Consider the following 16774-nt stretch of genomic DNA (forward strand, 5'->3'; position numbering starts at 1 on the left):
CCGTATCTCCTCTCGAAACCATTAGATGGAGAGACTCTGCTACTTTATTTGGCGGTATCAGAACATGCAGTAAGCGCTGTCCTCGTAAGGGAAGAAGGGAGAAAGCAATATCCCATCTATTACATTAGCAAGTCCCTGCTAGATGCGGAGACTCACTATAGCCACCTCGAGAAGCTCGCCCTAGCTTTAGTAACTGCAGCCCGTAAGCTACCCTTACTTCCATGCTCACCAAGTTGTGGTGGTTACATCTTTCCCCATTAAAGCAGTTCTCCACAAGCTTGAAGTGTCGGGACAACTCGCCAAATGGACAGTAGAGCTAGGGGAGTACGATGTAATCTTCAGACCTGCCACAGCTTTCAAATCACAAGTCCTAGCAGATTTCGTTGCTGAATTCTCTCCCGCCATGCTTCCGGCCCTGGAACAGGAGATGAGCCTCCGAGATAAGAAAGGAGAAAAGGGAGAATGTACTCTGTATGTTGATGGTTCTAGTAACGCCGGGGGGTGGGGGTGTGGCAGGTGCATGCATAGTCCTAACCTCCCCTGCTGGAGAGTCAGCTTCAAGGGCCGTGAGATGCAACTTCAAGGCGACAAACAACGAAACCGAATATGAAGCCTTGATCGCAGGCAGGCTTATCACTCACAAAGTGAATGAGGGAAACAAACATCCAGGTCTTTAGCGACTCATAGCTGATAATAAGTCAGGTCCAAGGGGACTACCAAGCCAAAGACGCAAGCATGATCAGATATCTGTTTGTGGCCAAGCGCCTAATTGACGAATTTCAACGCTGCAAGCTCGCGCAGATCCCCAGAGATCATAATTCCCAGGCCGATGTCCTGGCTAACCTAGGGTCCGCCCTGGAGACCATGAGTCAAATGAGCATTACATTGCTGGTACTTCAGTAGCCAGTTACGGAAAAAGAGGCAGAGCCTGAAGAAGTCTCTGCCATAGACGAAGGAGAAATCTGGATGACTCCCATCATCAACTACCTATAAAATGATATCCTCCCTGAAGATCGCGGCGAAAGCCGAAAAGTAAAGAGGCAAGCAGCCAAATACTGCATTTTCCAAGGGAAATTATACAGAAGGTGTTAGGGAATTTTTGTGTAGGATCTTGATAGACCATGGATTTTACCCACTTTTAGCCATGGTTTATAAGTGTTTTAATACCGCTGTTTTCTTGGGATATTCCGAGGATTTCATTTTCCGTCGGAATGTTCGTCAGAATACCGCTGTTTTCTTGTAGTGACTCCTACACTGACACCCCGTTCGTGGATGAGATCGATTTGATGGAGATACCGCGTAAGTTCTATATCCCCAACATAAGAATGTATGATGTGACAAGCGATCCGAACAACCACGTCGCACAATACAAACTACAGATGCTCACCGTGGTGATCCAGAAGGAGCTAAGGGAGGCAACCATTTGTAAAGGCTTCAGTTCGACTCTGACCGGTCCTGCCCTTCAATGGTATATCAATCTTCCCACCAGGTCCATACGGTCCTACGCTACCCTTAGTGACAAGTTCGTGGAGCAGTTCGCCAGCAGCAGGAGCCTGGAGAAGAGTTCAGACGACCTCTATGAAATCCTTCAACTTAGAGCTGAGCCACTCCATACCTACATTGTGTGCTTCAACCCAGAGAATGTCGCCATCCCGGAATGCAACGCGGCGACAACCATCTCTGCTTTCAAAAAGGGTATGCTCCCCAATGGAGACCTCTACAAGGAACTGACCAAATACCAGTGCAAGACCATGGAAGACGTCCTATCCCGAGCCTGGGCACATGTGAAATGGGAGGAAGACGTCGCGGGCTGGGCAAAGGCCCAACATAAGCAGGACCAGAAATTACCCAGGCAGATGAAGAGCGATCGCGATGAGGGATCTCATCCTAAATCCGCCAGAGAGTTAAGTAACAAGAGCAGGGGCAGATACCAGAATCGCCCTCTGGATAGAGCCGAAGGAATGGCTGTGAAAACATGGCCCAACATTTCTCATCTGTCGATATCAAAGCCTGAGCTAATCAATGTTCTGAGGCAGATGGACCAACATGTCAAGTGGCTTCAGAAGATGATGACCTCCGACTTTAATTTGGAATCCAAACCGATGGTGCGACTTCCACAGTGACCACAGTCATAAAACGGAAGACTGCGTCGCCCTAAGGATGGAGGTCAACGAGCTCCTCATGAAAGGACACCTCAGGGAATTCATTTCCGATAAGGCCAAGAGCCTCTTGAATAAAGACACCGAAAATCAGCCCACTAAAGCGGTTCCTGCCTCACCACAACGCCAGGATAGAGTAATCCATGTCATCTCGGGCGGCTCAGAAATAAGCGGAGTCAATCACACAGCCGCCAAGAGAAGCACCAGAAACGCCAAGAACAGCCAGGAGAATGGGAAACCAAAACGCATGCTCCTGGGTACAAACGAAATTAGTTTCACCGCCAAAGAGCAGGAGAAGGTCTTGGCTCCTCATCATGACGCCTTGGTCATATCACTCACTATAGCAAACCGCCTAGTGAAACGAATATTGGTAGACAATGGAAGCTCCAGTAATATTATCTTCCAGACCGCATACGACGATCTAGGGCTGGAGGAAAAGGCGTTGACGCGGATGTTCACCCTACTCATAGGCTTCAGCGGAGAAGTCAAGCAAACTACCGGAGAAGTCATCATCCTAGTGTACGCCGGAGGGGTCAACATGGCAACCAAGTTTTTGGTCGTCGACTGCACATCCTCTTACAACATGATACTCAGGCGGCCCTGGATCCATGACATGGGAGCCGTCCCTTCAACGCTCTAGCAGTCGATCAAGTTCCATACTCCCTGGGGCACCAAGACGATCAGGGGAGATCAGGAGAACTCCTGATCCTGCTATCAGACCACCCTGGAGGGAAAAACCCAAGTCTTATAGCAATTACAACAAAAGCTTCCGGCCCCTCACATGGAGGAGCTTGAAGTCAAGGAAATGGATGAGGTACCATTAGTAGAAGGAGACTCGGCACGAAATCTTAATGTGGGATCCAAACTCACATAAGGGTTAAGGCGGAGATTGGTTGACTTCCTGCGTTTTAATTCAGATTGCTTCACCTGGTCCCATGAGGACATGCCCGGGATCGACCCCGAGATCATCATGCATAAGCTGCAAGTGGATACTCAGTATGACAGAAGAGGAGGAAGTTCGCCCCAGAAAGGGACGAGATCATCAATGAGGAAGTTAGAAACCTACATGACGCCAGGTTCATACGAGAAGTACAGTACCCAGAATGGTTAACCAACATGGTAATGGTAAAGAAGAAGAATGAAAAATGGCGAGTCGCACGCCTTTTTCGAGGCTCTGAAGGATCCTAAGGATTTCCAATGGACCGACAAATGCGAATCTACCCTTGCCGACCTAAAGACCTACCTCGCTACGCCGTATCTTCTCTCGAAACCATTAGATGGAGAGACTCTGCTACTTTATTTGGCGGTATCAGAACATGCAGTAAGCGCTGTCCTCGTAAGGGAAGAAGGGAGAAAGCAATATCCCATCTATTACATTAGCAAGTCCCTGCTAGATGCGGAGACTCACTATAGCCACCTCGAGAAGCTCGCCCTGGCTTTAGTAACTGCAGCCCGTAAGCTACCCTTACTTCCATGCTCACCAAGTTGTGGTGGTTACATCTTTCCCCATTAAAGCAGTTCTCCACAAGCCTGAAGTGTCGGGATGCCTCGCCAAATGGACAGTAGAGCTAGGGGAGTACGATGTAATCTTCAGACCTGCCACAACTTTCAAATCACAAGTCCTAGCAGATTTCGTTGCTGAATTCTCTCCCGCCATGCTTCCGGCCCTGGAACAGGAGATGAGCCTCCGAGATAAGAAAGGAGAAAAGGGAGAATGTACTCTGTATGTTGATGGTTCTAGTAACGTCGGGGGGGGGGGGGGGTGGGGGGTGTGGCAGGTGCATGCATAGTCCTAACCTCCCCTGCTGGAGAGTCAGCTTCAAGGGCCGTGAGATGCAACTTCAAGGCGACAAACAACGAAACCGAATATGAAGCCTTGATCGCAGGCAGGCTTATCACTCACAAAGTGAATGAGGGCAAAAAACATCCAGGTCTTTAGCGACTCATAGCTGATAATAAGTCAGGTCCAAGGGGACTACCAAGCCAAAGACGCAAGCATGATCAGATATCTGTTTGTGGCCAAGCGCCTAATTGACGAATTTCAACGCTGCAAGCTCGCGCAGATCCCCAGAGATCAGAATTCCCAGGCCGATGTCCTGGCTAACCTAGGGTCCGCCCTGGAGACCACGAGTCAAATGAGCATTCCATTGCTGGTACTTCAGTAGCCAGTTACGGAAAAAGAGGCAGAGCCTGAGGAAGTCTCTGCCATAGACGAAGGAGAAATCTGGATGACTCCCATCATCAACTACCTATAAAATGATATCCTCCCTGAAGATCACGGCAAAAGCCGAAAAGTAAAGAGGCAAGCAGCCAAATACTGCATTTTCCAAGGGAAATTATACAGAAGGTGTTAGGGAATTTTTGTGTAGGATCTTGATAGACCATGGATTTTACCCACTTTTAGCCATGGTTTATAAGTGTTTTAATAACTAATTACTACTATATAGAGCCTATTTAGATTATTTACAGGTTCAGGGACGATTTGGAGGAAAGTGGTGATTTTGGTGGTTTTTTTTAGCCTTTTGAGTGTAGAGCTGCACAAACGCGTCAGATGTTTAGCTATGGATTGAGACCTTCCCACCATTAGATCGAGCCCATATTTTGACACAAGATATAGCTTTAAGTTAGCTTTCCCATGCCGCCGATTTGAGGTCAATCAGCATCATGTAGCAGACGTTATGCCTGTTTTACTGAAGAGTGGTCAGTCTGCCTCGCGAGAGGAAGCTGTCGAGGAGATGCATGACTGTCGATCGATTAAACAGCATTGCCATCGATCGACAGTGATGCCAGAACGTGGGCCAAGCATATTTCAAGACCGATTGAAGCCCAGAAGCCACACAAAGTTACCAAAATACCCATGGACGGCCATAAACCCTATTTATGTATTTCTAAGCCATTGTTGACGGCTACACGCTTTCGATTATTCTATTCTATTGTTTTTCTTAGGTTTGGAGAGAAGATCAATTCTCCTTCAGAAATTGATTGCAACTCCCTTGGTGTTACCATTGATTTATCTATCTATTATTCAGACTATGATTTGTGTTACTGGTTGCATGTCTGAGTAATTCATCCTGTTAAATTTAGGGATTTCATGAGCTTAATGTCATATTGATAATCTGTTAGGATTGCTAGGGCTGTTTACTGATTTCTACACCAGGGTAGCTTGTAATACTAGGATCTGGAATAGTTAGAAAAGCACGATAGTGTGACTGATTGTTTGAACCTAGAATCATAGGATAATTGAGAGGCACGAAAGTGCAATTGATTAACAGAACCCGAACCCTGAGTGGATTAATTATCTAGGTGCATACGAGAGTTGGTCTAGATCTAATTGAACATTATTGATCTGCGCAATAGCGCTTGTCTGAAGAAGCATCGATCGACGCTCTGGCCATAGCATCGATCGACGCTCGCTCCTGGTTCGTACGCGAAAGCTGGAACACATGACTTAGACAGCTGATTAGCAATTGCATGCGAAATCTGGATTGCTACTTATTAAAATCTAGTTCTAGAATCGAATCTATAAAACCCTTACTATCCTTGATTGTAATATTGAATCCCTTGATTGATAAATCTCTCAGTCTAGCTATTTCTTTTAATTGTTTACAACCTCAATCAACAAATCGAACAACTACTTTGTTCACCTTGCTTTCATTTATTTACTGCTTTATAAATTGTTTGCCTAGCTTAATCTTGATTTCTATAGTCTATTGTATGCCCTAGCTCTCTGTGGATTCGATCCCTAAGTGCTACAACTCGACCACTTAGGGTAATTTGAGTGATATCAGATCTTTGTGAGTACCATGAAACGATGAATAAGCCTTGTATTTTGTGAGAATTTAAGAGAATAAGACTTAAAGAGATGTTTTATTGAGTAAACAAGCCGAAACTACAATGTATTGAGTATATACCCTAGTTCTAGCCATCTAGCTCTGATCTCTAAGTCTTGAAGTATCGATCCCCTTGTTCTAGGGTTTGGGCTCCCCTTATATAGTCATCTTTAGGCCGGTCTTAGTCGGCCAATAGGGTTAAACTATTCCACATTCGGAAATATGGAAGGATCACCTTATCAGAAGATTTCTATTTCTCCATGAGGAGGAAATGGTCACGAGTGTCGGACCCGGAGCGCTTCCTAACGGGGACCAGGGGCGTCTCCTAGCGGGGACCCAGAGGCCGGTGTCCTGCCTGGGGTCTGGAGTAATTCAACACCTGAGTATTTTTCCCCAACAATTTGCCCTTTATTTCTCGATTTTGTCATTGAATTCGGGGAATAACCTGTGCACTCAAGTCAACCAGAGTTGCTCATTCTCAGCAAGCTTCCCTTAGGCAGAACTTTGCTCCAGTAATCTTGCTATCTCGGGTTCCTCTCAGGCCGGAACCATACTCTGAACCCGGGGGAGGACCGGTTCCCTTGTGGTAGACCGGGGTCTAGCGGTATCTTAGAGATGATGGAGCCTGGAACCTTGATGATTTCTGAAGAGGAGGATCTATGATTCCTAGACTAGGGACGAGAGGGTCGAGGACTGACAGCAAGAGCGTGGTTTCCGTATTCGGCACCTGGGATAACTTCTATCGATTCTCTCCCGATTTTGGATTTTCTCCTTAAATGTAGAAGATCTGCTGATGTTGCCCTTTTCGCCAAAAGGAAGTAATTTGAATTTCGAATCTTTCTCGAAACCCAGAAATTATGAAGCGTGCTGCTTCTTCGGGAAGGCGCCCAACGGCTTCTTCTTTATAGGCTTCTTCTTTTCCTCGTTCTTTCTCTACTTTCTCGCTCCGCCGACGATATTTCTGATTCAGGTACCATTTTTTTTGCCCTGTTTCTTGTTCTTCGGATTTCTCTAGGTAGATCGTGCCTTTTAGCTTATTAGGTTTGCGGGTCAGCTATATTATCATCGCCGTGATCTGTTGGATAGGAGTTATCAGAACCATGTCTAAGCGCTCCGCTTCCTCTGTCCTTGCGGTGGCTGATAAGGCCAGATTGAAAAGAAGGATGGATTCTCCAGTTTCCTGATCCGACAGCTCCTCAGAGCCATACGAAGGATCCGATTGCGATCTGATGGCTCCCATACCGCTGTCTTCTATTTACACGGCTCCCCCATTGGTGGGTCCCGCTTCGTCGGTTTGTGAGGACGACCTGGCAGAATGGCGGGAGAGGTATTCCCTTCCTCCTTTCGTCGCTCTCTGGATTCCTACTTTGGAGGAATGTGCCTCTAGCTATATCCCGGGAGAGATCACCGTCTATGAAGCTTTCTTTGATTCCGGCCTCAGGGGGGGTGATTCATGCGCTGATTGTTGGTCTATGCAGCCTTTCTGAGATCTCGCCTTCCGAACTAAATCTTCTTGCTTGGAGAATCCTCATAGCTATCCAAAACCTAGGCGATTTGGAATATTTATCTTTGGTATCAACGAGGTTCTGTTTGCGTATCTGGCTCCCCTTAATGGAGGAGAAGGGCGATTTCATCTCCGTCCTTGTAGCGGCTTGCCAATCGTGAAAGAACTTCCGAAAAGCGACTGAAAGGACCGGTCTTCAACAAAAAATGGCAGGAGAGATATGTGTTTATGAGGCTCCTAGGATCCTCTTATCGGTGGAATTTTATAGGTAGGCGTAGGACGCGGTCGACTCTCTTGCTGGTTGGTTATTTTTCTCAACCTTACATCTTTTTGCAGCTGGGACTCATCATGCCCCTTCGGAAGGAGAAAGCACCGTTCTTCGGGCCTGACAGCTTCCTTTTGATCGCCGCCAGGTGAACTTCTTGGTCAGCGAGACTGTACTATAACGCAGCAGCCTTTGGAGTAAGTACTTATTAGCGTTTCTGGATTACTTTCTCTCGGATGCCTGATGATTATTTTTATGCAGAAAACATGTGGGAAAGTCGCTGATGATCCTTTCGTGGCCTACCAGGAAGTGGCAAAGGTGATGTACGCGAAGAAAGGATCCAGCAGTAGAACCGTATCTGGGGATGAAGTGATGATCACCGGTAGCCGTCGTGCGACGGTGGTGAAGCTGGAACCGTCATCATCTCTTCAGGGAAAGAAGCTTAAAAGTGGTGGTGTGACAACTCGGTCAGTGCAACAGTCAGCTGATATTGCTCGCTCTGCAGGGAATTTAGCTACGGCTTTGTCTAATTTGAACCTGAAGGTGTTCCCTCAGGATGGTAGTGTTCTTCCTATAGGGGATCCTTCAGAGGTGGTTCAAGTTCTTCAAGGAGGGCTCCTTCGGGTAAGTTACCGCATGCTCGCTTTCCCTTTTACTCATGTATTTTGATGGGGATATATATTTCGCGCAGACTGTTTCCCAGCTTTATCACCTCGGGGAGCGACTATCCAATGAAGGTTCGATGGTCCTTCGAGAGGAAATCGAGGACTTGAAGCACCAGGTGTCAGAAGAGAAAGATCAGCGCATGGCCTGGGAACTGGAGATCCGTGATCTTAAGGATAAGTGAAGGAACTGGAGAAGGTAGCTGAGGTGTCTTCAGCTGATGCGCTGGCTACGAGTAAGAAGAATCAAGAGCTGGAAGAAGGGATTAACGTCCTCAAAGCGGCGGTGGAGACCTTCATGCTTGAGATGGTGATGGCTGTGAACGGAGCGAGGGTCATTGCCCGCTGGGAGTTGATGAGGGAATGGCTGAAGAAACAAAGTGATCAGTAGGACTTAGCCAAGGCGCTGGAGCAATACAAGGTTGTGATCCGGGAAGAGGCCAGGAACAAAGGTGTTCCCCCTCCTACTTTCGAGGATGAACCCGCCATTCCGCTGGTTTTCGAGTTGGACGTGGATTCGTCTGCCAAGCCAGGAGGGTCTCCAGCTTGTATTTATGTCTCGGTTTCTTCTGATTTTTTCTTTTTCTGAATGACGGCTTTTTGTTTGAACCTCGGTCCGTTTTGGCCTATATATCTTTCTGAACAATGGCCCTGCTGTGGCTGGAAATTTGGAGGAAGTACTTGATCTCTCCTTTGGTGGGGCTGAGATGTTCTTCCGAGTTTGAGCGTTCTCCAGACGGAGGAATGAACGAGATGGCTATCTTCGAGGCAGGCTTCAAAGGGTTCATCCCTTCGTTGATAGCAGAGGTGTCCGCTTACTTTGGTTTCGCGCCGTCGCAATTTACTCCACTGTCTTGGCGCACGCTGATTGCTATTCAAGTTTTGGGCGAATTCCATGGTATACTGTTTGGGGTATCTGAGGTTCTTTACTCTTACTACTTTGCTCCTTTGATTGGAAAGAAATGGTTCTATCATATTTGATCCCGAGATGGAAGGCCACTGGTGGATGAACCATCGAGGATAATAGGTTTTTCTGCCTATTGCAAATGTTGTAGTATAGTGGGGTGAATGTCGAACCAGTCCTAGTGATGTGAATCAGTGAGAGTACAAGTCATTTCTTAAGCTAAGCAGATTCAATAGTGGTGAGTGTGTGACAAGTAACAATAGCAAACAGAGCAATACAACAAGGTTTTAATCAATTTAGACAAGTGAATCCATGGGTATTGGGAATTGACTTCAAGTAACTAAGATCCAATCTAGGTGACAAGCTTTCAATCAAAGTAATCTCTTAAGTCTAAACACAATTTTAGACAAGTCCTATGTCTAGGTAAATGTCTATTTGCTTAGAAATCATTAAACATCAAATGTCTTTGGCTTAATTCAATCAAGCAATCTTTAAGTTCAAGTTTAATAACTATCTAGCAATTTTAACATGAAGTGTCCTTGGCTAATCTCACTAGAGCTTAGTTGAGTTGATTCAAACACTTCATCTAATCATGTCTGATGAGAAGTGTTTAGAAATCAGGTTTAGAGTGATCAAGACTAAACAAGCATTAAAAATACTCAACAAGCAAGTTCATACAAGGATCTAATACAATAACACCATAGATCTTCACTAAGTTACTCTAATTTCCCTAACCCATGAATTCTTAAGGAAACTACTCACTAATCTCCATGAAAACACTTAATCTCATAATAGATTGAAGCATATTCAAGTAGATACAATAGAGAATAAAGATAAACAAGGATTAAATAAGCAAAACGAAATTAAAACTCAAGAATAGATGATGAACAATGAACAACAGCTCAAGAACAAATGTTTTCTCTCAAACTCTCAAAATACAAAATATGAAACTATAAAACTTTCACTCTCTACTCTTTGTTGTATTGTACTCTCTGTATTGTGTGTCTTCCTCCTTCCCCTTGCAGTCTCTTTTATAGCCTAAGTAAAGGAGGATGACAACACATCCATCATGTGAAAGCATAAAGCATAAAACACACTCATAAAAGTTATTCTCCACTTTCTTCCATTATAGAACACCTTTTGCCCCTTCATATGGCCTAAGTAGTCTTGCCTCTTCAGAAAAGGTAGAGAAAGTTAAGCCAAAAGATCCACCAAACTCATGATAGACAACCCATCCCCCATGTTGCAAGCTTTAAAGAGATAAAACTCACTCATTAAAGTTTTCTCCACTTTCTCCATGTTGCACACACCTTTAGAATACCAAAAATAAGAAGAATAATGAATAGTAATGAGTTTTATAGGTTTTAAGTGAATAAAAATGAGTCTAAAGGCTTAAAATTCGAAGGTTATTGTTGATGTTGCTAGGGTGGCCGTTAGGAATGTCATACTGATATGTGTGTAGTATTTTGATCATAATTCCCTCAATACAGCTCCAAACGACTTGAAACCACCTCCATTGTAAAGCTAACTCAATTTACCATGTCTTCCCAAAAGACAAGTTTCAAAAGATATCTTTAAGACCTTCATCAATGCTTGTCTTTCACACGTTCGGTTCAAGACTCCTCGAAAGCTCCTTTTGTGCTCTAATCACCTCCAAAACTCCAAACAATTCATCCAACACCTACAAGATGCAAATGTACATGCAATAGACTCTAAATGCAAATAAATGTAAGGTTAATGCATGAATATATATGAAATAACAAAGCTAAAACTATGCAAAATCACAACACATCAACTCCCCCACACTAGTCCTTTACTTGTCCTCAAGTAAACTTTCAAGAACATGGGAAGTGATGTTTCAATACACAAATGGAAATTCATGACCTTAAGAAACTCTTCAATGCCATCGTTGTGATATCCTTACAAAATCATACCAAATAGCAAGAGCAAGATGTTTTTATTAGCTCTAACTTCTCTAGGCCTATCAATTCCTTTGATCTTTTAACTCATTATCATGAATCCTCAAATCAACCAACTCTCACATTCAATAAGAAATATCATAAGTGAATTCTCGCAAATTGCCAATTGGTCCAAATCATTTGGTTTGGTGAGAAAAAATGGCTTAATGTGAAGAATGAGAAGGGTCCAAATACATTTTGCTATGGTGACTTACACTCAAGAATAGGAGCTTGATCATTATGCAAAATTTATCTAAGAAAAGGAGCAATTAATGCATACATAAATCGGTTCTCATCATTGTACCCTTTTCCTAGACAATTTTTAAGTTCTACCCTTTCTTTTCTTCATCTCAAATCCCAAATATACACCCATTTTCATCTCTTACCCAATGAACACTCTTTTCTTTTCTTTTCTTTGTCTTAACAACTATGTATCTTAGCTCAAAAATTTGTTATCCCCATTCTCTTATTTTTTTTTTCTTCTTTTCTTTTTGGGGTTTTTATTGACACAATCTGAGCTATCTTCCTTTTTTTTTTTTTTTTAAGACACACTTTTTGATTCATTTCCTTTACATAATATTTCCCAATTCAATCCTCAAGATCAAAATAATTAAAGCACATCATTCCAACCACCATCCTAGATGCTAGCCCAAAAGAGGTCCTAATGCTAGCAAGAGATGAGAACAAATCAATGTCGCTCCTAATACTCTCAAGATTTTGCACATGACAAGCTTTCACAAAAAGACCTCACTCAACAATTAATGATGGTCTGAAAGAAGGGAAGGGTTTAGGGTATGGACTACCACTTGAGTTGTCAAAAAAATTGGTAAAACGGTTTATACAAGCTCAAGTGTATGTAAAGCCATGATTTAGTACTCAAGAGACCATAAGCAAGAAGCATTAAGTTCATTTTAGTCAATTAAGATCGGAGTTGGTTTCAAAGAGTAAGATTCAATGAGTCTTAAGAGGAGTTTTCAAGGCTCGAAGTCTACAAGAAATTCAGAAGAAGCTCAAGCTACTTATTATGATTCAAAAGGGTATCAACAATGAGTTCATTGCATGAGTCCTTTGTAGGGATTTTACCTATGCATTCTATATGATCTAGACTCAAACCTAAAGATGCAAATGATATAACTAAATGTTTTTTTTTGTTTTTTTGGAATTTTGCAAATTTTTATGGATTTTCTATGCAAATGGATATGCAATGCTTATGACAAGTAAACAAAACAGAAAACATGTGAGATAAGTAGACTCTCCCCCCACACTTACTTCACACAGTCTCTTGTGTGAGAGCAAGGTGAAAGAAGAGGTCTAGAAGAAACAAACATGAAAACTATATATTTACAATGGTTGTAGAGACACTTAGCTTGGAGTTGCTAGATGGAGTTGAATAATTTTAACACTTGTAGCTTTGCTGGATGGCCATCTTTCTTCTTTGATTAAGTGGAGAATCACCTGAAAATTTTAAACACACTTATCAAACACACAAAAGAAAAACCACACAAGTAAAACAATAATATATATAGGGATAGACATGGGACTTCCTCCCAAGTGAGCTTGTTTTAAGTCTCTAGCTTGACTACCCCTTTTTGGTTTAGGCTGGTTTGGGATCGGAAAGTGGAACCGAGGTTCCTTCCTTCTCAGGTGTGGCCGCCATGTACAGCTTGACTCTTTGCCCATTCACTGCAAATTCCTCACCAGTCTTGTTCCAAAGCACAATTGCTCCATATGGCCTCACTTCTTTGATCTTGAAAGGGCCGGACCATCTTGACTTAAGTTTTCCAGGGAACAACTTCAATCGAGAGTTGAAGAGCAACACTTGATCTCCAATGTTGAACTCCCTCTTCAGGATCTTCTTGTCATGGAATGCCTTGGTCTTTTCTTTGTAAATCCTTGAGTTCTCAAAAGCATCAAGTCGAATCTCATCAAGCTCATGGAGTTGGAAAAGTCTTTTCTCTTTGGCACTCTTGATGTCAAAGTTCAGCATCTTAACAGCCCATAATGCCTTGTACTCAAGCTCCACTGGCAGATGGCAAGCTTTCCCATAGACAAGATTGAAGGGAGTGGTTCCCAAGGGTGTCTTGAAAGCAGTCCTATAGGCCCAAAGTGCATCATCAAGCTTTGTAGACCAATCCTTCCTTGTTGTCCCCACAGTCTTCTCCAAAATGGACTTGATCTCCCTGTTGGAAATCTCAACCTGACCACTTGTTTGGGGGTGGTAAGGAGTTGCAACCTTGTGCTTCACACCATTCTTCTTAAGGAGGTTTGCAAACAGTTTGTTGATGAAGTGAGACCCTCCATCACTGATCACAACTCTTGGAATCCCAAACCTTGGAAAAATTATGCTCTTGAACATTTTTAGAACCACCTTTGCATCATTGGTTGGACTTGCAACTGCTTCAACCCACTTAGAGACATAATCTACAGCCACCAGTATGTACTTGTTGCTATAAGATGAAGGAAAAAGCCCCATGAAGTCAATACCCAAGACATCAAACATTTCAACTTCTAGGATGGGGTTTTGAGGCATTTCATTCCTCTTGGTGATGTTTCCTCTTCTTTGACAAGAGTCACACCTTGAGACAAAGTCTTGGGTGTCTTTAAACATGTGAGGCCACCAAAATCCAGCTTGTAGCACCTTTGCAACTGTCTTAAATGTAGCAAAGTGGCCTCCATAGGATGATCCATGACAATGTGTAAGGATCCCATCAATTTCTTCTTCAGCCACTGCCCTTCTATAGAGTTGATCTCTACAAAGTATGTAGAGGTAAGGCTCATCCCAATAATATCTCTTCACATCCTTATAGAACTTCTTCTTGGCATAACCTTCAAGGTTCAATGGCTCTTTTCCACTAGCTAAGTAGTTGACTATATCAGCATACCAAGGACCCTTCTCATCAGCTGCCTTCACCTCTTCAAGTTTCTTTCCTGTCTCACAAACAGCTACCACTGCATGAATAGCCATCATTTGCTCTTCTGGAAGTCTGTCATCAATAGGGATTCCACACTCCACCTTCAACCTGGACAGGTGATCAGCTACTCCATTCTCAACTCCAGGCCTGTCCTTGATCTCAAGATCAAACTCTTGTAGCAGCAGAATCCACCTCAACAGTCTTGGTTTTGCATCTTTCTTGGCTAAGAGGTGTCTCAATGCAGCATGATCAGTGTAGACAGTCACCTTTGACCCAACCAAGTAGCTTCTGAACTTCTCAAATGCAAAGACAATGGCCAATAGCTCCTTCTCAGTTGTAGAGTATTTAGCTTGAGCTTCATCAAGGGTTCTACTTGCATAGTAGATCACATGTGTCTTCTTGTCCTTCTTTTGCCCCAAGACTGCCCCCACAGCATAGTCACTGGCGTCGCACATGATTTCGAAGGGTAGACTCCAATCTGGTGGTTGAACTATTGGGGCACTGGTGAGCTCCTCCTTCAGCTTCTTAAAGGCTTCTAGGCATTCTTCATCAAAGTTGAAGATGATCTCCTTGCACAGCAGCTTGGTCAATGGTCTAGCTATTTTGGAGAAGTTTTTGATGAACCTTCTGTAGAAACCAGCATGGCCAAGGAAGCTTCTAATGTCTTTCACTGTTTTTGGTGGAGCCAACCTCGCCATCACCTCGATCTTGGCTTGGTCCACTTCAATGCCTCTCTCTGAAATCTTGTGCCCAAGCACAATCCCTTCTTTAACCATGAAGTGACACTTCTCCCAATTCAGCACAAGGTTGGTATCTTCACATCTCTGTAGGACCCTGCACAAATTTGACAAACAAGTAGCAAACGAAGAACCGTATACAGAAAAATCATCCATAAATACCTCCATTACATCCTCAATAAGATCAGAGAAAATCGACATCATTGCTCTTTGGAATGTTGCTGGTGCATTGCACAGTCCAAATGGCATCCTTCGATATGCAAAGGTACCATAAGGACAAGTGAATGTCGTTTTCTCTTGGTCATTTGGGTGTATAGGGATTTGGAAAAATCCAGAGTATCCATCAAGGAAACAATAATAGGGATGGTTAGCTAGCCTCTCTAACATCTGATCAATGAATGGTAAAGGGAAATGATCCTTTCTAGAGGCTGCATTCAGTTTTCGATAGTCAATGCACATCCTATGTCCAGTTATTGTTCTTGTTGGTATTAACTCATCATTTTCGTTCTTAACAACTGTTATGCCACCTTTTTTAGGAACTACATGCACAGGTGAAACCCAATTGCTATCAGAGATAGGATAGATCACACCAGCATCTAACAATTTGATTATCTCTTTTTTAACAACATCTTTCAAATTAGGATTTAATCTTCTTTGGTGTTCAATTGAAGTTTTAGATTCATCCTCTAGATGTATCCTATGCATGCACAAAGATGGTGAGATTCCTTTAATGTCATCAAGTGAGTATCCTTGTTTTTTTATAATACTTTTTAAGTTCATTTAAAAGCATAGACAATTCATTCTCAGTCAGCTCACTACTCACAATGACAGGATATGTCTCATTAGGTCCAAGGAAAGCGTACCTTACACCATGGGGAAGAGGTTTAAGCTCCACTTTTGGTGCCTTGAGCTCACTCCAATCAGCTTCATGGAGGTTCTCTTGAATGTCTGCTGAGGCAGCATGTTGAGTCATTTGTGGCAACTCCATGAACTCATCTTCTCCATCCTTCTCAAGGTGAACATCTAGCCTTCTTACTAGCTCATCACTATCCTTGTTTTCAATCATTTGGGTCTCTCTTTCAATGGTCAGGGCATGTTGAAGAGAGTCCTCAATCGCTAACTCCTCAAGGAAATTATCAGCCAAGGCATCCATCTCATCAATGTAGAATATTTCTCCTTGAGTTGTGGGCTTCTTCATCATCTCCTTGATATCAAAATGGAGAATGTGATCTTTTCCAAGGTGGAGATCAATTGTGCCATCTCTCACATTCACCATTGCTCCAGCAGTTGCCAAGAAAGGTCTTCCAAAGATCAAAGGATCTCTAGGCTCTTCATCCATCTCAAGCACTACAAAGTCAGTAGGCACTTCACAATTTCCTATCTTGACAGGAAGATCTTCTAGGATGCCAATGGGGAGCTTGACAGATCGATCAGCTAGCACCAAAGAGATCTTGCACTTTTTATATTGTGTAAACCCAAGCTTCTTGGCAATGGATAGTGGCATGAGGCTGACACTTGCTCCCAAATCACATAGACATCTCTCAAATGTCAAAGGTCCAATGGCGCATGGCAGGGTGAAACTACCAGGGTCTTCTAGCTTCCTTGGGACAGTCAGTCTCTGAATAATGGCACTGCACTCATGAGTAAGAATCACCATCCCTTCCATCTCTTTCTTCTTTTGTTCTACAGCATCTTTCAAGAACTTGCTGTATTGTGGAACCAGCATAAATGCATCAATTATGGGCATGGTGAGTTGAACTTCACTCATTTGCTTGTCAAACAAGGCTTTGTACTTCTCTAGGAGTTGCTTCTTGAATCTTCCAGGAAAGGGAAGCTTTGGCTC

At 43.4% G+C, this 16774-nt stretch overlaps 2 protein-coding genes across 2 annotated transcripts; both read left to right on the forward strand.

The window, feature by feature from the left end:
* Positions 1–1325: 1325 nt before the first annotated feature.
* Positions 1326–2123, forward strand: LOC106355737. Its single transcript, XM_013795631.2, has one exon. The coding sequence runs from the start codon at positions 1326–1328 to the stop codon at positions 2121–2123; it is 798 nt and encodes a 265-aa protein (XP_013651085.1).
* A 37-nt stretch (positions 2124–2160) lies between these two features.
* LOC106355738 lies at positions 2161–2799 on the forward strand. The gene has a single exon (XM_013795632.2). It carries the CDS (start codon positions 2161–2163, stop codon positions 2797–2799), a length of 639 nt encoding a protein of 212 aa, XP_013651086.2.
* Positions 2800–16774: the final 13975 nt, after the last annotated feature.

This window comes from Brassica napus, chromosome C3, assembly GCF_020379485.1.
Source record: "Brassica napus cultivar Da-Ae chromosome C3, Da-Ae, whole genome shotgun sequence".
Classification (NCBI taxonomy): domain Eukaryota; kingdom Viridiplantae; phylum Streptophyta; class Magnoliopsida; order Brassicales; family Brassicaceae; genus Brassica; species Brassica napus.